The following is a 22709-nucleotide window of genomic DNA, read 5'->3' on the forward strand; positions in this document are numbered from 1 at the left end:
TGTACAAGTGGAAATTTTTGCGGTGTTAAAATTTTCACGCATTTCGCGCAACCCGAAACTAGCGCGAAAATAAAAGCATGCGAATATTTTTGCTTGCCATATAGTCCAGTTGTTGATGTCTGGATTCCGCGGAATTAAAGGACAAGTTCACCTTCATAGACATGTGGGTTGAGTGAATGCAGCAATATTAGTAGATCACATCAGTGAGAGTTTGAGCAAAATCGGACAATCCGTTCAAAAGTTATGAATTTTTGAAGTTTCTGCTCAGTCACGGCTGGATGAAAAGACTAAGTAAGCTTGTGATGTCACATGAGTATAACGATATAAAGAAAGAATAAAGAAAATTCAACATACAGTTGAACCTCTATTATCCGGCCTCCCTTTATCCGGATCTCTCTATTATCCGGACGCAATCTCGCCATGATTTTTTTTTATAATTACGGGAAGAAAGGGGGATTCCCAACTCCTTGAGAACTCCTACCCAAACACATGAATTACATATTACTTCCAATATGATTAACATACATTGCATCAAATTTCCTTCCAAATTGCTTACCTTCAGACATTTCAACATCCCGAAACATCCCCAAATGTAACAATGAAAAGGTTGCAGTATACACATTACTACATGTGGTACTACAATGGGCTACATCAGTACATGTGTATGTATTATGTACATGTATAAAGCATAGAGTCTCCCGTATCCGGCCAAATCCCTTATCCGGATGAGCCCCGGTCCCGACTTGTCCGGATACGAGAGGTTCAACTGTATTTCCATTTTCCTCGCATAACAAAAGAACACTCGACTTCTCTCTTTCAGAAGGCAGGGGGAATAATATTACCCTTAACATACGTCAGTAGCAAGTCGAAGAAATGTGCACTTTATTAAACAAGGCAATCGCCGAATTGTGTCTCGCCCATTCGCGTACAAGGAATTAATATTCTTTATAACTCCCACAAGTTAATTGACCTGCTTATGACCTTTGACCTTGTGGTGACCTTCAACACCCTAAGGGACATTCACCATCCAAGTTTGGTCACAAACGGACAAAGGGATCAAAAGTAATGAGCCATAATCGAAACGCGCCATAAAAACTTAACATTGGGCCCTAAAAATTTGTTGACCCCTTTCTGTGACCTTTGACCTTGTGATGACCTTTAACTCCCCAAGGGACATCTACCGTCCAAGTTTGGTCACATACGGACATAGGGATCAAAAGTTATGAGCCACAATCAAAACGTGCCCTAAAAAATAACATTGGGCCCTAAAAGTTTGTTGACCCGTCTGTGACCTTTGACCTTGTGACGACCTTCACCTCCCCAAGGGACATCTTCCATCGAAGTTTGGTCACAAACGGACAAAGGGATCAAAAGTTATGAGCCATAAACGAAATGTGCCCTAAAAACTTAACATTGGGCCCTAAAAGTTCGTTGACCCCTGTCTGTAACCTTTGACCTTGTGGTTACCTTCAACTTCCCAAGAGACATCTAGCATCACCCAAGTTTGATTGCCATTGTAGCAACATGTGCTGAGTTACGTGTGATAAGAGAGTCTTGCAAGTAAACTTAAACGTATGACCTCAAATGACCTTTGACCTTATCATGTGACCTCTTACGGCACCATAACATGAAGGTACCCCTAGTGCATCCATCACCCAAGTTTGATTGCCATTGTAGCAACATGTGTCGAGTTACATGTGATAAGAGTCTTGCAAGTAAACTTTAACGTTTGACCTCAAATGACCTTTGACCTTATCCTGTGACCTCCAACGGCACCATAACATGAAGGTACCCCCAGTGCATCTATGACCCAAGTTAGGTTGTAATCCAAGCAACTTATGTGAAGTTATTTGTCAAAAGAGAGTCTTGCAGGTAAACTTTAACATAGAAAAGAGAGTCTTGCACATACTCTTTAATTTATGACCTCAAATGACCTTTGACATCATCACATGACCTCTGACAACACCATAACAAGAAGATACCCCTAGTGCTTCTATCACCCAAGTGTGGCTGCCATTGCTGTAACAGATGCCAAGTTATGCATCATAAGAGAGTCTTGCCGGTAAACTTTAACATTTGTGACGGACGACGGACGGACGACGGACGACGGACGACGGACGACGGACGGACGCCATTTGGATCCCTTAGTCTCGTCTTCACCTCCGGTGGGCGAGACAAAAAGTAAAGTTTTGTGAAATTTTCTTTTTATTTTCCTTATATAGTTGTACGCATGTGACATCATACACTATAGTAGTCTTCTCATCCAGCAGTGGCTGCGCAAATACTTAAAATATTCATAACTTTTGAACGGATTGTCCGATTTTCCTCAAACTTTCACTGATGTGTTCTACTAATATTGCTGCATTCTCTCAATCCTAATGTATATGAAGGTGAACTTGTCCTTTAAAAACACGCGAACCTCTTCTTACCCGGCCGAGCTCGAAAATTCAGTCATGTGAAAATATCCACTTTCTCAGTACATTACATCTGATTAAAAACTTCTTCCAGGGTTTGTGCAAGGTCACTTATATGTGACCTTTCCTAGACAGATCTAAGATGCTAGACAGGTGCAAACAAATGCAAACATACTTCATTTAAAGGACAAGTTCATCTTCATATACATGAGGATTGAGAGAATGCAGCAATATTAGTAGAACACATCAGTGAAAGTTTGAGGAAAATTGTACAATCCGTTCAAAAGTTACAAATATTTTAAATATCTGCGCAGTCAGTGCTGGAAGAGAAGACTACTACAGTGTATGATGTCACATGCGTACAACTATACTTAAGGAAAAAAAAAAGAGAATTTCACAAAACTTTACTTTTTGAATAAAGTGCACATTTCTTCAACTTGCTACCGACATATGTTAAGGGTAATATTACTCCCCCGCCTTCTGAAAGAGAGAAGTCGAGTGTTCTTTTGTTATGCGAGAAAAATGGAAATATGTTGAATTTTTTTTTGTTCTGTCTTTACATCGTTGTACTCAGGTGACATCACAAGCTATAGTAGTCTTTTCATCCAGCCGTGACTGAGCAGAAACTTCAAAAATTCATAACTTTTTAACGGATTGTCCGATTTTGCTCAAACTCTCACTGATGTGTTCTACTAATATTGCTGCATTCACTCAACCCACATGTCTATGAAGGTGAACTTGTTCTTTAAACTACTTTTTGAATAAATATATTTTGTTCTCAAGATGGTTTTAAACTTGGGTGTTTCGGATGAGTCCTTTAGAGGAGACCTCCGAAGGATTTCAGACTTTTACATTTGAACAATTATAAATCAGTTCTACTGAGTTTCAGAATTTATAGTGATTGGGATGAGGAATAAGAATGTTTACAAAAGTTTGTAACTAATTGCAATGAACAAGGATAAGGACATGGCAGCCTCACAGTAAGAACGCAGGAGTTGGGGTTCAAGGAAGTAGAACAAAAGAAGAAGGCATGCATAGATTCTACACAGGTGAACTTTTTAAGTAAGTGGTATTGTAATGGAAGTACACTGCTAGATTTCTGAAATATATGAGGCTCTATGTTCTCAACATTGTTCAGTGTAATTTGTTTAAGATTTTTCAGAGTATTGTTTCTGGACTTGGGGACCACAATAAATTCCACAAATCTATACATGGAGCTGTCAATTTATGAAATTCACATGAAATGCCCCTTTCAGTAAGACCCCGTTTATAGAGCGAAGCTGGGCCGAGCCGCGGCTGAGTCCAACCTCACAATATTGTCCGTTTAAACTGCCGGGCTCGGCTGCGCTTTTAATTCAAACCTTTCAATATCTTGTTGTAGTGGCGTTCTGCTTGTAAAAAAACGCAATTTGGTATAGTCTGGTTTTCAGACTCTTTGCCAACTGAATTCCGTGGCGATGAAGTCGCCGTTCGGGCAAAGGCCTTTGTCAAAGGAAGAATCCTTTGCAAGACAAAACCACCTTAAACTATACTAATTTTCGACATTGAGGGGGTTGATATCCTGGATAGCGAAGTAGTACGGGGCAGAGGGTTTGGAAGCCAGAATAAAATTGGCCGCGCATTTGGCCCAGTTTGCATTTACACTGAGAAAGGGCAGGGCTCAGCCGCGGCCAAAACCATCTTCAGAGCGTGGCCAAATGCGCGGCCAATTTTGGCCCCACATTTGGCCTTTTGCGCGTTTACACTGAAATGAAGGCGGGCTCGGCAACGGCTGAGCCTCGCACTGTAAACGGGGTCTTTGATGGGACAGTAATTCTAAAGTGAAGGGGCGATGTGACCATGATATCGCTCTCCATAAAACTTTGTCTGACTAACAGGATAATGCAAAAGGTCTTTCCTAAGCTGATCTAAGATCGCAGGAAAGCACATTATCATACTTCAAACTACATACTACACACTTCACCATAAAGGATCAGTTCTTTGGAACTCTTGAGTTTGGTAGGAATTGTGGCAACTGTAATAAAATCTTGTTGCTGATGTCTTGGCTTATACATGATGATTGGAAGGTCCAAGGGTTGACTGAATCCATCTTACCTGGGTATTGTACTCTTGTCTGGCCAGTACGGTGATGACAACGTTCCACTGAGGGCAGAATAGGTGCGATCACACACTGAGGAGAAACAGAAGAAAAAACAAAAACAACAAATGTAAGGACCCAGAAACGCTAACTTTATGGCTATTGAAGAAGACTAGTCCAGTCTATAAACAACAAAATAACTCTTTCACAGTACAGGGGGGTGTTTCATCAAGTTAGTCAGTGCTGACAAGTTGTCAGTCTCTGACAATTACCATAGTAACAGTCAGTGACCAGAGCATCTCAGCCAATCAAAACCAAGGATTTTGCTGAAATTGTCAGCGCTGACTAACTTGATGAAACACCCCCTAGATGTTTTCACTGCAAAGTCTGCATTTAGGAATCATAATAGAAACCATCCTGATAATGTCCCAAAAATGTGTGCTAGCAGGTGGATTAATAATGCACAGTTTTGGTAAATCATACTTTCTTTACAAGTAATTTTATAAAAGCTTCAGCAGTCTAGCCTACTATAACAATCTGTCAGTAAATGTTCTTCTGTCATCTACAGCTGATATGAATATATCATTTTCACACCATATCTGTGGCCCGGAGAGGTTTGCATTAGTACAATGACACAGTAGTTATTTCAGCCTAAAATTACTCGAGATACTTGCTGTATCAACTGTAATCATTCCATATTACAAACTTTAGCAGAGCTCCGGACAAAATAAGCGTTTAATTTACACATGGCACATTACTGAAATTTACTATCAGGGTATAGCAATATAATCACTACGTCTGGAATATGCCTTAAAGCTTTCTTGTTGCAGAGCCTGCAAGAGATATTTCAAATCAAACATTTTCTTTCTTTTTTAACAAACAGAAAGCATACTTCAACAAATCTACTTTAAATGATGGTAAAAATATGGATCAATAGTGAACTACAACACTCCTGTATCTTCTCAAATGTTCTGGGTCATACCTACTGTAATCCTCTTATTTTTGTGTAAAGATATTTTCGGGAATGAGGAGGTCAGAGACATTTTCGCGAGATGCTGTTTTCATGAATTGACATCAACGGTATCATAAATGCAGTATTACCTATAGTGCAACGTGACATTTTTGTGTTTTGTTAGATTCACGATCCCACTGTGATTCGCAAAAATTCGCAAAAATTGAACCCTCATGAAAATAACAGCTCATACAGGATAGATGGCCAGGGTGATGTTTTAATTACCTTCTTCAAATGGAGATGCACAAAGTATACACAGTCTTATACTAGAACTTCTGATCAAAATGTATTTTGACATTTAGTCACAGAACAAAGTATTCCGAAATAAATTTTCCAGCTAAACAGCTTGAAGAATGGTCTTACTTGTGCAGGGCTGGGTGTTACAGGATCGAACGGACGGTTCCGTTGGGGGTGATAAACGGTTGCAGTAACCCATAGGCGCCATGTGTGAAGGTTGCGATGTGGTGTAACACCGATCAATTCGAAACTGCGTACCTGCAGGCAAAACACATTGGATTAGCAACAGTGATAATGCTATTTAACCTTTTCTTGCTATTTGCTATTTGACAGTCAAAAGTTTATGAAAGACTCAACAATTGGCCCATGCCAAATACTACCACTGGCAGTTATCATCAACAGAGGAGAGACTGCTGTGTACTACAGTAGAGGACTTCTTCTGACATTGTACATGGCCACTGACCAGTCACAAGGTGCAAGAAGTCTGAACCTTGGAGGTAGATTATTGATGGCAAGAAGGATTTCTTTCTTATGCTTTGATGGTTTTGTTATCTTAAGACTTTTTATGATTCTAAATGTAACTGCATCACAAAACAATCAAAAACTTGCATGCCCTGATTTTAAGTGGTCAACTCTCGAAAGTTGGGATTTTAGCAGTTTAGCAGTTTTTTTAACACACATTTTTTTTTTCTCCTTGAAGTAGAATATAGTACACCTGTGATTAGGTGTCTGTTAGAGTACCCTTTCCATTTCTTAAAAACCCTTAAACACCCTCTTCACTTTCATCTTTAATCATTTGAAAGGGTAGTGCTACTACTACGGGTACTTTAAAAGTTGGCATTAATCACTGACAGACTGTGCCATGCCACACACTCAATTTCAGCTTACCGGTAATCTGATAATCCCTTCATTGCTGTTGCTGCGGAGTTTACATCCTGTGTTTTGTCCCACTCACTGCACAAAGCACACAGCCTGGCAAGATTACAAGCTTGAATAGGCAGTCTCACACAAATCACTGGTTCTATACTTCCGAGCTCAGAGCTAGCCTCTTTTCTCAATAGGCCTACATACTCTTCCAGAGTGTGTGCTTCCTTTTCAATTATATTTGGATATAGGTCAGTAGAGTCCATCTTTGAAATCGAGTTATGAAAATACTATTTACTATTAAGAGGTGTACATCATTTTAAAGCTTCAAGTCTGCTCAGTCAGGTTCTGCCCTTAACTGAAAAAATCTGTTAGGCGACTTTTTGTTGGTTTTGTGATGCAGAGTCACATGATGAGATATTCAAATATAAGATAATTCAAGTGAAAATCCTAAGCTATAGCAAGATGTACAATCTTACAGAACCTTACACAGTAAAATTGGGATATTTCTACTGAACTTTTGTTCCCCAAGCAGTAGATGATCTACAGTCACACTAACCCCGGGACGCTCCGTATACACAGTTACACACTGTTGGAGCGTCCTGAGTCAATAGAGTGCTATATCGGTAAGCTTGAAAAACATACACAGTCTGTCACAGATTTTCGCACCTCCGTAGGTTTCGAATATCACGAGGAAAAAACGTACTTTTATAGTATACATAAGATTCTTATCTAATTAATACCCTTCGTTCACCTTGTTCTTGTTCACATTGGTCCAATGATCTTGAAAAAACATTTTTTTTCACGGCCATATACGGGTCCGTATAGTCCGGGAGCCAGCGGGGGTCAGCCTAGCTGAAAAGGTTACCAATTTTTATGTGTATAGCAATTTAGTACATATGCCCCTGAGTATGGAAATGCACGTCTGGCTGGTCATCGGTGGTGGGTGTGGCCAGGAGAGCCAAAAAAAGGACCCCCCAAAATTAGGCTAGCCTAGCTGGAAAAGTAACCCCATGAAAACAACTGGAACTTGTTCGTTACACTTACAGGATAAATGAATGACCATTGCCAGACGTTTTAAGTGGTGGGGGGTAGCCGCCAGACGCTCTTAAAGGCCCAACTCCAGCTAGGCTAGCCTAGCTGAAAAAGTAACCTCATGAAAACCACTGGAACTTGTTCGTTACACTTACAGGATAAATGAATGACCATTGCCAGACGTTTTAAGTGGTGGGGGGTAGCCGCCAGACGCCCTTAAAGACCCAAATTTTTCCAGCTAGGCTAGCCTAGCTGAAAAAGTAACCTCATGAAACCCACTGGAACTTGTTCGTTACACTTACAGGATAAATGAATGACCATTGCCAGACGTTTTAAGTGGTGGGGGGTAGCCGCCAGACGCCTTTAAAGACCCAAATTTTTCCAGCTAGGCTAGCCTAGCTGAAAAAGTAACCTAATGTAACCCACTGGAACTTGTTCGTTACACTTACAGGATAAATGAATGACCATTGCCAGACGTTTTAAGTGGTGGGGGGTAGCCGCCAGACGCCCTTATAGACCAAAATTTTTCCAGTTAGGCTTGCCTAGCTGAACAAGTAACCTTGTGAAACCCACTGGAACTTGTTCTTTACACTTACAGGATATATGCATGACCGTTGCCAGACGTTTTAAATGGTGGTGGTGGGGGGGGGGGGGGGGGGGGGGGGAGTAGCCGCCAGACGCCCTCGAAGACCCAATTTTACCAGCTAGACTAGCCTATATATAGCTGGAAAAATGACCTCCTGAAATCCACTGGAACTTGTTCTTGTGATACACTCAAAGGATAATTGAATGATTGTTGCCAGACAATAGCCGCCAGACGCCCCAAAGACCAAACTCTTACCAGCTAGGCTATAGCCTAGCTGAAAATTAGGAAAGTAACCCCATGAAACCCACTGGAACTTGTTCTTACACTTACAGAATAAATGCATGACCGTTGCCAGACGCTTTAAGTGGTGGGGCGTAGCCCCCAGACGCTCTCAAAGACCCAATTTTACCAGCTATAAGGTTCACATATTTCAGAAATGATAGCAGTGTAATTCCATAACAATACCGCTTGCTTGCAAGTTCACCTGTCTATAATCTATGCATGCCTTATTCTTTTGTTCTGCTTCCTTGAGCCCCAACTCGTGCATTCTTATGGCGACTCTCCCATGTCATCATCCTTGTTCATTGCAATTTGTTCTATTTTTTGAACATATTCTTATTCTTCATCCCAATCATCACAAATTCTGAAACTCTGTCCTCAGTATAACTAATTCATAGTTGTACAAATGTAAAAATCTGAGAATCACCCGGAGGTCTCCTTTAATGGGGGAGTTTCTTGAGCGCAAAGGGAAACATGCTTTGAAATATCAATAGGGCAAGTGTTGAGACGAAATACTGTAGAAATATGAGAATATACAGTGCTGTGGTTTTTGTAGAAGAAATAGGGTGTCTGTATTTGTCCTCAGTGATAACCAAAAAACTTATTTGGGAAGGATAATAGACATCAAAAAAAAGAATTGCCCAATCAAACATGTCAGGATTTTTCTCAAACATCAGTGTTCTCATTTTCTTTGCAGTGTAAAACAAAAATAAAAAACAAAAAACAAAAAAATCAGGACCGGGTACAGTATCCGGATGGAAATTGGTGGGATGGGCGTAAACCCGCGGGTATTATAACATACTGACGTGAAAAAAAAAACAAGACCAAAAACTACTTTCTTTCTGTGCCCTGGGGAGAAATATTCATCAATTGCATTTTGGAAATGTTGAAAATCACAACTTTTGATAAAATTGTGTCCTACAGTATCTCTTCTTATATGAAGGCTTTTTTTTTTTATGTTTCTTTCCTCTATGACCATGATAAAACAAACATCTGATGATTAAAACAAAAGACAATCAAAATTGGCAAATGAACTCTTTGGACATTAGCAAAACCCATTAACAGTTTTTGCAAACACTTCATACAATTGTCTAATACTCCATCAAGCTCATAAAAAATACAATTCTACTGCAACAAGAAATCCATTCAGTAAGACTCGTCCTCGGTGTACAAAGCTTAAAATGCCAACTTTTTTGAAAATAATGCCCCAGCTCTTAAATTTACTTTAAAAAGGGGAAGTAAAGCTCAACACCTTTGGCCTATGACTTTTTAGGTACCGTATCACCTTACGGTTGAGGAGATGGGTAAAGAAAAATTATTAACAAAATAAAACTTATAGGAACATGCTTCACATGACCTCATCGTTTTCTTCTCGTAAGAAAGAAACGAAATCTGAAAATTGTTCAAGAGTGTTTTTGAACATAGTACATTGCAAAAGCAGAAAAAATCAGTGTTTTTAAGAAACATAACTCACAACAACAAGGAATTCCTGTCGTGTCTAGTATTGCACGTTTTTGGTTTGGAGGGTTTTGGATGCTAATATTTCAAGACAAGTTTATGCTCCGGCACTTCAATGAACTTAAATGTAAAGTAATGATCAACCTCTCTTGCCAATAAACTCAACATTTTCTGTTCTTCAGTAAAGCATGACAGAAACATGAGAAACATGTCTAAAATTCATATGAATAAGCTCACAGCAACAACAAAAATATTATGTTATCTATAAACTAATACTGCATGTACTTAGTTTCGAGGGATTAAGATGCAAAATGTTATGACAAAAGCCCCTACGTGGCTACCAGCAATTAAACATCCTTCAAATTCTTTAGCAAATGAGCTCATGTGTACCATCTTCTTGTTGAGAAGACGAAGATGAGTAATGATAAAATAACCAAACTATCAACTTTCCTTAACATGTTTTACATGAAATCATTATTGCCTTCTCGTAACGAAATTGAAAAAACCAGAACATCTGAACTTGTTCAAAATCGCTTCGTGATAACGATGAAAGCAAAGGAAACTTAGTATTTGTAACCACTATGACACGTGTCTACAGATCTGTCATGCTCATAAGAAACGTAACTCACAGGAATATAATTTTATACAGTGAGTACTTGGTTTGGAGGACATTTAGATGCCAACTTTTCAAGAATAATACACCAGCACTGACATTAACTGGTGAAAAAAAAAGGAATGCTCAGCTTCTTTATCCAATTAGCTCATAGGTAATTCCTTGTAGTTGAAAAAAAAAACGAGTACACATAAAGATATAGACTTCCCGTAACATGTATCACAGGTCATGATCTCCACATTTGCTCCTCTTAACTTAAAAGAAATAAATATATATTTAAATTTGTTTTAAATGACCTTTAAACAATCTGAAGAAAAAAATTATGTGTCTGCAAAGGCTTGACACGTGTCTAATACTGGGTCACGCTCATATTAAACGTAGCTCACAGGAACAAGGAATTCACGTGTGTATAAAATAATACTGCAGAGAGGGTGCAAAGTTGAACCCTTTATTGAAGGTGCGAAAATGTTCCCTTGGGTACATCTTTCCACCCACACTAAGTGGTGCTAGATTGCACCTCTTCTTGAGGGTGCATCTTTCCACCCACACTAAGTGGTGCTAAGTTGCACCTTTCTTGAGGGTGCGATCTTGCACCCTTTACCTTTCGGCGCACCTTTGCACCCCGTGTAGCCTTTACATCTTGGTGCAACTTTACATCCTTTCGTGAGGGTGCAAAGAAACACCCAAAGTTCCAAGATTGTGCCTTGTTTTGAGGGTGCAATCTTGGAACTTTGGGTGCTACTTTGTACCCGCAAGAAAGGATGAAAGTTACACCCTCGGGAGCAACTTTGCCCCCTTGAAAAAGGCGCAACCTCGTACCTTTAGGTGCAACTTCATGCCCGAAGGATGCAAGAATGTACCCTCTCTTGAGGGTGCAATCTTGTGCCTTATTGGTATGATGTTGCACCTATGTGGTGCTTATTTGCTCCATGACTGCTGCAAAATTGCTCCTTTAAAGGAGCAAGTCAGTGTCACTGCCCGCTCCTTTATAGGGGCAATATTGCCCATCATCTCAAGGTGCAACTTAGCATCACATAATCGGGTACGATTTAGTTCCTTAACTACTCTAAACCTTGAATAGTGCGAACTGATGTAAGCCTATTTGCTCAGTATATAACTTATGCTGTTGTTGCACTCTGCAAAGTAAATAGGATAGTGTTACTTGGATCTTGTGAATCATGAAATGTGTGTGCGTGTGGAATTTGTGAGTTGTGAAAATGTTAATGTAAAAGTTAACTTAGTTGTGTTTGAATAATATACTGAAACCAAAAATTTACCCAATTACCTTTTCAATAAGGTGAGCACTATATCTATCAAACAGTTAACCTTCTCGGCAAGAGTATACATCTGCATGAATTAAAAGGAAGAGGTGAAAATATGATATGCAGTTGTCTGGATACGTTTTATGGGCAAGTCCAAGATAATGCGCGCGTTACGTATGGGACATTCAGAGACTTTTATGACCTGAAAAATAGTGTTAATGGCCTTTGATCATATTGAACTTTATCATGGTGATTGATATCTAGGAGAAGTATAATCATGTAAAAAATGGAGAAAAATGACCTTGACAATTATATTCTAGAAGAGAAAATATGTGCCGTTACGTATGGGACCAGAAAAATTTTGTTTTTTTGAACACTTTTTTTAACCTCAAAACTCTCTGAAAGTATTTCATTCTACAACTTGTAACTCACTGTGATGAAAGTCACAACACTCAAGATTATCAGAGGTAAGTTTCAAGTCATGAGGCAAAAAGCTCTAATTACAGGTTCTAATTAAAGACGGACATGACGTGTTACGTATGGGACAGTTACGTATGGGACACTTTGTCCCCCATTTGTTTAGTGTGTGGAGAACCATGTTAATTGGTATTTTGCATAATTATTGAAGTAAAATCAGTTGAAACTACTCAATACTGATCCAGATTGTCAAGGGAACAATATTCCCCAGATATTTACCACCATAATCATATTTAATCATATTTTATAATTTTTATGACCAACCTGAGTATGCATGCCCTTTGTCCCCCATTCGTTTAGTGTGTGGAGAACCATATTTATGGGTATTTCGCATAATTTTTGAAGTAGAATTTGTTGAAATTACTCAAATAATGATCCAGATTGTCAAGGGAATCAATATTATCCAAATATTTACTATCATAATCATATTTAACCATATTCTATATTTTTATGACCAACCTGAGTATGCATGCCCTGTATTTTTTATCAGGATAGTTACTAGTAAAAATTGAATAGTTAAGTGTTTACTTCCATTGATGAAGGGCAGTTTGCCATTCAGTTTCAATAAAAAACAAGAAATATTAATTTTGATAAATGCAATACCTGCTGCGTGGAACCCTAGTGATGGAGTAGATAAACAATATGATGTCTGTCTAGCAATTAGGTTGTTTGAGTCCCTCCTCATTATGTATACCCATGATTTTTGTCGTGGCTACTACTAAAAACTGAATAACTGAGATATCCAGAAAAATGGTGTCCTAATAAAATAATTTTTCATGAGGACCACTTCATTTTACTTTGTATTTGTTTGTTTTTTTGATATCTCATCCATTGCAAATTGGATCTTCATCAAATAAACTTTGAATTTCTCTAGTCTTAGAATTGTATGCTCTTTGATAATTCATATAAGGGGCTCCCAATCATCTTGTAAAACATTGAAACTGAATCCCTTTTTCTACAAAAACTGTACTATCCCTTTAATGCTGATCTTCATTGTGTATTTTGGCATCTCCCCCTCCCCCTTTCTGAAAATTGTTTAGTCAAGTACTAGTATTGTTTCAATTCAAAAGTAGCTGCAAAGTTGGGATGCTTTCTGCAGGATGATTGACGATTTGTGTACTGAGAGACCTTCCCAGCTAGCTACATGCATTCACATGCAATATGTATGAGGATGTCCCATACGTAACACATTTTTCCCATACGTAACATTATTTAATTGCTTGATAAAAAATACATCTTTTACAATTTTTTTTTCTTTCTGTGGTATTTAACTTCTTTAAACAATAAATTAGAACTTCCCAGAAGGGCATTCAAATAACTTTAGAAATTTCAGAAAAAACCTAAAAAAATGACCTCAATTTGTTACGTATGGGACATCTCATGATAGGACACGAGCTAATTTGCATAATCATTTGCATAATCCCTAAATTTTCATCCCAAGTTAAACTATTTGATGAACTTCTTATGTCCACATATTAATCAAATGTAATTTGCTTTCCTTTGAATAAATATGAATTTTTATAAATGTCCCATACGTAACGCTGTATTTCACATTTATGCAAATGAAGCCCTCAAAATTTGCATAAATTTGCATAATATCATATTTTCCTCCCTGGAAATCAAAACTTCAACTCATAAGCTTCAAAATGATACCAAACATGTCAATATTCAGCAAAGATGAAATTTTGCCTTCTGAGGGGACCTTATCTTGGACTTGCCCTTATTCAAATCGTCCTTGAATGCGTACTTATTCACATAATCTATAAGAATAACATATGCTTCTTACCAGTACTCAAAGCCTCTAAAACAAGAGCATGCTTCTTACACTTCTAAAGTATACACCATATCTTAAAAACAAAATGTAAGAGGATTTAAGAAGCTGTTTGTATGCATTCAAACGAATCCGTATTTCTATCTGAAATCTAAAACGTGTCTTGTAAAAGGGGAATTCGTTTTATAATGACGATGCCAATTGTCTTAAAGTCCTTATCACGACATGTCTTGGAGTTCACGCTTATTGAAAACATGAGATTCTTGGCACGTATCACTATGATTTAAAGAGTTAACTGAGATACGCATACCGTATACGGGCATTTCGATGAAAACATTTAAATGCAAGGTACTGTAAATAATATGAAAATCAAACTTGATACCAGCCCTTATCGGCAACCAATAGAGACTATGGAGGACTGCAGTTATAATTGTGTTCAGATATTGTTTTGGGTGATACACGCATGCCGACTGATTTGGGATCAATCCGAGTCCCTCGAGCTGAGATTCCGGAACTGCAATGAGCAAACCATCATTATGCATAACAAAGTGACTGAGAATAATGTATGCACCAGTTTCTCTTTCGTTGTTCTATACACAGAAAGTTGTTTCGTTTTCCAATCCTGTGCAGGCACACAGATTTACAGAATTCAATCATATTTGGCTATAACGCCATGGTCGCGTGCAAAATTAATGCAGCTTATCTAACTTAACCTGTAGTTACTGAATAGGGGACTACTGTATATTCAATTTATACATTATTAATCGGATGATAGAACCTGTCAAAGAGTAAATTGCGGATATCATATATATACCATTGTCAAATTCACTTTCTGTTCTATACATAGTATCAATGGAATGTTATGAACCACTTCAGCATTACCAATCATTATCATAATTATTTCCCTGAAACGGCTGCATTTGTATGAGCGGGAAGAGTTTTGCATCATACATAGCAAGAGTCGTGACTACAAAACTAAATACATGTATCATACAAGGTTTTAGGACACTTTGAATCATGCCCCCCCCCCAAAAAAAACAAACAACAACAACAACAACAACCAACAACTTAGTGAAATGTTGTACAATGTATGCCCTACTTCCATTAACCTATGATCTTTGACCTTTGAATACATGGCCCGCATTTTTTGAACGAATAGGCATTTGGATGCAACGTAGGTATTATATAAAAGAAAAAAATGTTTTAGGAAAATACATTTAACCACTTCAGAATTAATTATGGAACAAATAGCAAAATATTGACACGTTCACTTCTTCCGTAATGACATCACAGAAAACTTTCCTCACCGAATCGTTCTGCCGTAATTCACGAGCAAGTCATGGATATATTAGTTCGATTAAAAGTATACATTGAGTCATTGCAAAAGCATCTAATGAAAAGTATGCTTTAGAACTACATCATTGTCATTTATTCTATAGCACTAATAATATAGAGCTATTGGTCCGCCATATTGCCTAACAGGTCGTTGTCCTCCTATCACTATACCACGTTTGTTTAGCAAATAAGGCACAGAATTTAATTTTGCACTTGTTGCCAAAGACTCTAATCTTCTTTACCGCTATTCTCAGACATGTATGCTGGTGCTGTATGAATTAGAAACGGAAGCTTACAAATATTCACCATCTAACAAGGCAAAAGCGAAGTGATGTCTCGTCCACGTATCGACTTTGTGATTACAGAGATTTTCAAATGGCATATGCCTAGTTCATTGACTTTTTGACTGTTGACGTAGTCAGACTTCACCAATATTAACACTTGACAGCAATCATTAGATGATCTGAGGAGTGAATTTGGTGGTCATAAGGATAGCTCAAAAGTGTGGAAAGTTATTGAAAGAACACCAGAATACTATGTCGACAGTGTTTATCAGGTGAGATACAAACATAGAACAAGTTCCAGTGGGTTTCAGGAGGTTACTTTTCCAGCCAGGGCTATAGTCTAGCTGGTAAAATTGGGTCTTTGAGGGCATCTGGCGGCTACCCCCCCCCCCCCCCCCCCACTTCTTAACGTCTGGCAACGCGGCCATGCATATATCCTGTAAGTGTAAATAACAGGTTCCAGTGGGTTTCATTAGGTTACTTTTTCAGCTAGGCTAGCCTAGCTGGAAAAAGTTGGGTCTTTGAGGGCGTCTGGCGGCTACCCCCGACCACTTAAAACGTCTGGCAATGGTCATTCATTTATCCTGTAAGTGTAACGAACAAGTTCCAGTGGGTTTCATTAGGTTACTTTTTCAGCTAGGCTAGCCTAGCTGGAAAAATTTGGGTCTTTAAGGGCGTCTGGCGGCTACCCCCCACCACTTAAAACGTCTGGCAATGGTCATTCATTTATCCTGTGAGTGTAACGAACAAGTTCCAGTGGGTTTCATGAGGTTACTTTTTCAGCTAGGCTAGCCTAGCTGGAAAAATTTGGGTCTTTAAGGGCGTCTGGCGGCTACCCCCCACCACTTAAAACGTCTGGCAATGGTCATTCATTTATCCTGTAAGTGTAACGAACAAGTTCCAGTGGTTTTCATGAGGTTACTTTTTCAGCTAGGCTAGCCTAGCTGGAGTTGGACCTTTAAGAGCGTCTGGCGGCTACCCCCCACCACTTAAAACGTCTGGCAATGGTCATTCATCTATCCTGTAAGTGTAACGAACAAGTTCCAGTTGTTTTCATGGGGTTACTTTTCCAGCTAGGCTAGCCTAATTTTGAGGGGTCCTTTTTTTGGCCCTCCTGGCCACACCCACCACCGATGACCAGCCAGACGTGCATTTCCATACTTAGGGGCATATGTACTAAATTGCTATATACATAAAAATTGGTAACCTTTTCAGCTAGGCTGACCCCCGCTGGCTCCCGGACTAGTAGTCCTTGCTCCCCATCCCATTCACCATTTTCGAAATCAGTATGCAGTACACTGCGCACGTAAATATTCATGTGCTGGCGGAGTCGCAATGCGTTTAGCCTTCTGACAAGGCGTGCGCGCGCGCACCCACCCAGAAAGCAACGCAATATACAGCGAGAGGGTTTGCCAACAGTATGATAAGGCCTTGCCACAAAGCTACACGACTTGATGGCCAGCGCATGCGCACAAATCTCAAATCCATTTACTGTATAAGATGTAGTTCTCCCGAGTTCCTCTCGACCGAGTCGCATTTAACTCATCAAACCGAGCAGAAAGGGACTATTACCAGAACCAAAAGTTGAACGCAGTCAGTCTTCAACATTACATCTTCACCTGTAAGTCTTCATAATGCGGAATTTTTGCGATTTCATATTGATTTTTAGGCGCTATACTTCGCCTGTCATGATCATGTCTGCTACAATGCGCAGCCCCAACACTGCGTGTTGGGGCTGGTCGCAGTTACAGTCACACTAACATGTCAAACTAACATTAAATTAGGGTAAAACTTTGCATCGAGAATCAAGTCTTGTTCAGACATCGACGTGGCTGACGATGATGAGACATCATGACTAACACTACAGTAACACTGTGAAATTGTGATTTCAAACCTTTCTTTATTGAATGGTAGCATCTTTCTGTTTTTTTTTTCTTTTTCTTTTACTCTAAAGTTTAAGACTCATCTTAAGTTAAGCTAAGTTTGACAAACCAGCTGATAGGGGTGATAGGTTTAACATTTACTGTTCCCTGGCCCTGTCTGTAGATGCAGCATTTCATAAATCATTGTGCTCATGCAATGCCAATAGTTAATACCGCCCAAAATGAATTTCATTTTTGTAGACTCTATAAAGTTCACACAAATTTTCTTGAAAATATAAACAGACCCCATCTATTCGGTACTTTCGAGAAGACCTATCTAACACGTCTCTCTTTGCACTATGCAGATGAAGACGGTTTCTAAATGTGTCTACTGATTGTTGAAACTAGGGCCTACTTGTGTGCAGAGAGTTGTGAGGTGTCGCTGCGCGCTGCCGTGTGCTGTCACCTCAGTCAGCGAACTCCGCTCACGAGACCGCCCGAAACTACGGGTGCACGATCGAAGCAAGCTGACCTTCAGTGGCTGAAACTAACTGGCCGATACCACACCGAGCAAGTTCACAATCTTCATAACTTACCCAGTTCGGAGGCATTTTCATCCAGTTTTCTTTCATCAAATGCATACAATTATACAGGAAAAATCCGAAAAATCTTAATATCCAACAGCGCCGTGCTGTATCTCTGTTTATTATCGACCCCATCTGGATATTGAGAAAAATCCCACGTATTAATGACATTAATGAAGTTGCCACACATCAATTCACGGAAAATTGTCTGCTTGGCTGGATGTATGGGTAGCCAAATGTCGCACAAGTGATTTTGTCAGGAAATCAAACTTTTCGAACTACAATGTTTTATTTCGTCACGAAATCAAAATGGATCCTATTTCATTCTGTCAGGAAATCAATCCCATTCATTACATAATCAACTACAGCAAGTGATGTCGCGATGGAATCAACTTTTGCAAATAATTTCTTCACGAAATCATCTCATGTAATTGATTTCGTCACAAAAACAACTACTAGTAGACCCAACGCATCATGAAATGAAGTTCCGGTGGTTCGTCACGAAATGAAACATTGCAAATAATTTTGTCTCTAATAATCGATTAGCTAGTGGCAATAATTTAGTATTCAAACTAAAACAATATTTGTACAGATATTCACAGCTTTTGTATTGTATTGTTTTGTTTTGTTTGTTTCGCGGCAGGATGTACAGTTCAGTTGTTACTTTATTTGTGACAGAATTAGCCTGTAGCAATTCAAAGGTTGATTACCGGACAGAAATACCTATCAGGCGCCAATTGTCGCACAGGTGATTATGTTACGAAACCGCTGCATTTTTGAAACATCGTGCATCATTGTCCTCGCTCGGGACGTTTTCTTCTTCTTCTTCTTCTTCTTCTTCTTCTTCTTTTTAAGCAAAAGAGGCGGACTCTAGCTACAGTAGACGAGGTTCCGTGACGTCAAATGAGGGGCAAAAAAAAAAAAAAAAAAGAATCACGTTGTTGTTTGTGTTTGTGTAATAAGCGTGTGTATTGAGCGCGTAGCTCTCGCTCGCGGCATATGTGCCGCATACCCTCTGTCTATCACGAGACGTGGGATAAAGCTTACACGCTTGCCCACGCATACAGGGAACAATACGCAGTTTTTGCTCCTTAGCATGGCTTGATGACGTCATTGGAACCTCGTCTATAACATCAGTTGTAACTCATTATGGATCTAGATCTAGGGTTGTCGACCACCAAAAGTATACTTTAGAGATCATTTCACAGAGTGAAATGTGGATTGTTCATATACCTCCACCGCATGTTTTCGTGCAAGTCGAGTAGGTGATGTCCCAACGATGCGACCTCCGCTGTGCTACCGAGAGATGCCAGAGACCCTGAGCGAGAGAAAACGACAGTAACACAAGTTTGAAACGTGGAGTAACTTTTAAATGATATAATCACCTACATGCATCAGTACACGTATCGTCTGGAAAGGAACTACATTATCATCAGTTAAAATATTGTTTCCATGACTACCTGAAACTGGACAACAACATCAGCAAGAACAAAACAGGCTCATTGGTCAGAAAGAGATTGAGGGAGAGATGGAGGGGATCAGGGAGAGGGAATCAAGGTCGAGAAAGGGTTTGGGATTTTTTTTTAACCCAAACCAAACCGCTAATAGGCCTATATCCGCCATAGTAGGACCCGATTCTCCTCCCCACCCCCCACCCCAAAATAAAAGAAACAAAAAATACTATCTCGCATAATGCTTAGGCCTTACATGTATTATACCAGGCAGTTTAGTAACCTTCTGTAGCATGTTTACACCAAAATTCGAATATGATATATAGGAAGGATTAGAAGAAAATTGACAGCATGACGAATAATAGTCCCACGGCAAGGCTCTTGGTTATTAGCCTGAATGCAGACACAAACACACAGACGCGCGCACGAGCACACACACCCAGATTTCGTGGCAGTTTATTATCGATTAATTTCAGATGGAACGCAGCATTGCTGTTATTACAATCACAACGGTGTAAAATAAAAGTCATGTTATTTTATTTCCTCCATGCATGCTCATTGAAAAAGCAGGCGGATTTGCCTAAAACATGCAGGTGATGCAGACTGTCGTTATTTTGGGAATTTGCAGTGCAGTTGTTTTCATCTACTGTAGTCAAAGCCGAGCAGGGTACCAAGAGGGTTGACGGTCTTGACGTCATGTCAAGATGACGTCATGTCTTTCGAGGCATTTCGTCAAGTATAAGAATAGAAGAAAACTGCGAGGAAAAGTATTTTAGTAGTTAAGAATGATGGCATACAAGAAATGGCAAAAGAAGAAAGCTGAAACATGTATCAAGAAGTGCCTGGGAATTCTTTAATAGACTGACTATACGAAAGATGTCATAATAATTTACTAATTTAATTGTTAATGGTTGGAATTGCAATATCATGTAAACAGTCACAAAGACAGTCGACGGTGAACAAAATGGCGTCAGTGCGGACATGAAGTCGGGATCACGACGCCGTCGTTTGTCCGATGTGCCCATTGACCACAATGGCATCATACACAGTTTGATACGCAGCCTATGTAAACTTTACACGTAAAGCTTGCTGGGGCACTTTGGAAGGGTTAATTATTGTTCTCCGATCATCGCTATAGAGCATCCCTTCATTATTTGCTTGTCAAAGGCGTTGGCTTCACGCCACTTTTATTGTCGATTGACAACCAAGAACGACAACTGACAATCCCTTCACTTCGCATTTCTGTTTTGACCAATGTGGAATTTTATTCACTTCTCCCGGATTACCAAGAGAGCCTAACACAAACTAAAATATAAAAAGTTTCACTTTGATAAAGACATAAAATTTACGTAACAACACTAAACTTCACTGATATGCGATATGCAGCATTGCTTATTATATCTTTAAACATTAACCATTGAAGATTAAATTGTTTTTAATTTGAATTTAATCTCGTATGTTCATGCTGAGGTTTCGAGACGCATGGGATGACACGAAAAAGAAAAGAAAAATGACTGCACACACATAATTTTACAGGTTGTAAAGTATAGATCTAGAATCTAGATTTAGCTAGACTTTATTTTACTTGCCAATCGACTCTGTTTCAACAGGAAATATAAATATATCAATATAATCACCAGCAAGATTCCATCTAATATCCACAGATTTCTATTTTACATGTAATGTGTAAATCAGTTTAAATTTACTATGCATAAATGTGTGAATTATCATCTTAAATGACTTTAGAAGGCCACTTTCCCGATTAAGACAACAATTGTAATTATAGATCTAGTCTACCTTTGTTTTCGATGAAGTATACTATAGTCCCTAATTGGCATGGCCATTGAAATTTTGACTTTTTAATTTCAGTCTGAGAAAATTCTTGAAAATAAAATAGGCAGGTCTAATCAATGGTAATTTACTTGTCCTATACATAATGCTTTATCGTTAATCAACATCGTATATAGAATACGGTAATCATCATATCCCGTTCCTAAGAAATAATGTCAATATTCCAACGAAGTTAATACAAGAGTCAATACCACCGGGCTACCCACCGGGAAATTGGGTAACGATAGCATCATATTTCGGTACTGATTATCATTAGCCATTAAAATTAGTCATGCAGGCCAAATGATACAAATAAAAACGTATGTTTACAAAAGTTGCATTTCTTTCACTCCTAAGAAACTTACGTCACTTTGTTTTCACTTACCGATAAAATCACCACAGCAAACAACACTTTTCTCCCTAGGAGGGCGTGGCTCCAGTGGTCCCCCATATTGCAGTTCGTGTTATATGTGCAGCATCTAAAGATTTCTCCAAGTTGTAATGGCAAGGCACAAGTTCAGCAATGTTCAAAGTGCTTGAATGTCCTCGAGATGCCTTCGCCAGCCTCACTCGGTGGTAGAAGCGTTCGTGTTTCATTCATCAATACCAATTTCTGGAATCGTCCACACCTCAATAGTTACTTTGAGATCTTAGAAGCAATTCTAGTTAAGAGTGAACTTAATGTTTACCTTTGGTGCACTTAGAATAAGGCGGTGTTTCCGGGTTTTGTTATACTGATAGATTATAAGTCATTAAATTCGATGCTTTCTCCAAATTCACAGAGATTTGCGGATTTTGATGTTATTTCTTCTTTTGATTAATCAAATTAATCCCTCTGGTGGAGGTAATTTGGTACGGTCCGGAAAGCAAAGAATGTGAAATGACATATTGCAGTTTGCATAAATATCTTTTCATCGGTACTATAGAAATTACGTAATACGCAAGCATTCAGTTCTCCGCTCGCACAGGGTAGAACGCCCTGCATTCTTCCTTTTCAAGGACTTTACCATTAGCATTACAAGACGGCAACTCCAGCGCCTTCTAATAATTAGTTCTGTGCCCATAGCAACTGATCACTCGTCTCGTCGAAGTTACTCATCATCAAAAAATCGCCGATAATGCTTTCATGTTCATTGTTATCTTCAATGTTTTCATTACTGACTTATTGGTGATTATTTTATCATTGCCATTATCGACACCACTATAATAGCATCATCGTATCTTATTCATCGTCATCCGCTCCATGGATACCTTCTCTTTCAGCTTCCATTTTGATCC

At 39.0% G+C, this 22709-nt stretch overlaps 1 protein-coding gene across 1 annotated transcript in view; it reads right to left on the bottom strand.

The window, feature by feature from the left end:
* LOC139722287 (cubilin-like) overlaps positions 1-21882 on the bottom strand; it is a 66940-nt gene extending 45058 nt beyond the window's left edge. Inside the window, exons 1-4 of the mRNA XM_071633595.1 lie at positions 21817-21882; positions 19384-19468; positions 5867-5998; positions 4509-4584 (exon numbers count right to left, since the gene is read on the bottom strand). Of these exons, the coding sequence (XP_071489696.1) occupies positions 4509-4584; positions 5867-5998; positions 19384-19468; positions 21817-21882 (359 nt within the window). The remainder of the gene's footprint in view (positions 1-4508; positions 4585-5866; positions 5999-19383; positions 19469-21816) is intronic.
* Positions 21883-22709: the final 827 nt, after the last annotated feature.

This window comes from Diadema antillarum, unplaced genomic scaffold (genome assembly GCF_040938485.1).
Source record: "Diadema antillarum isolate AM-2024a unplaced genomic scaffold, OU_Dant_1.0 scf00000163, whole genome shotgun sequence".
NCBI classification, from domain to species: Eukaryota; Metazoa; Echinodermata; class Echinoidea; order Diadematoida; family Diadematidae; genus Diadema; species Diadema antillarum.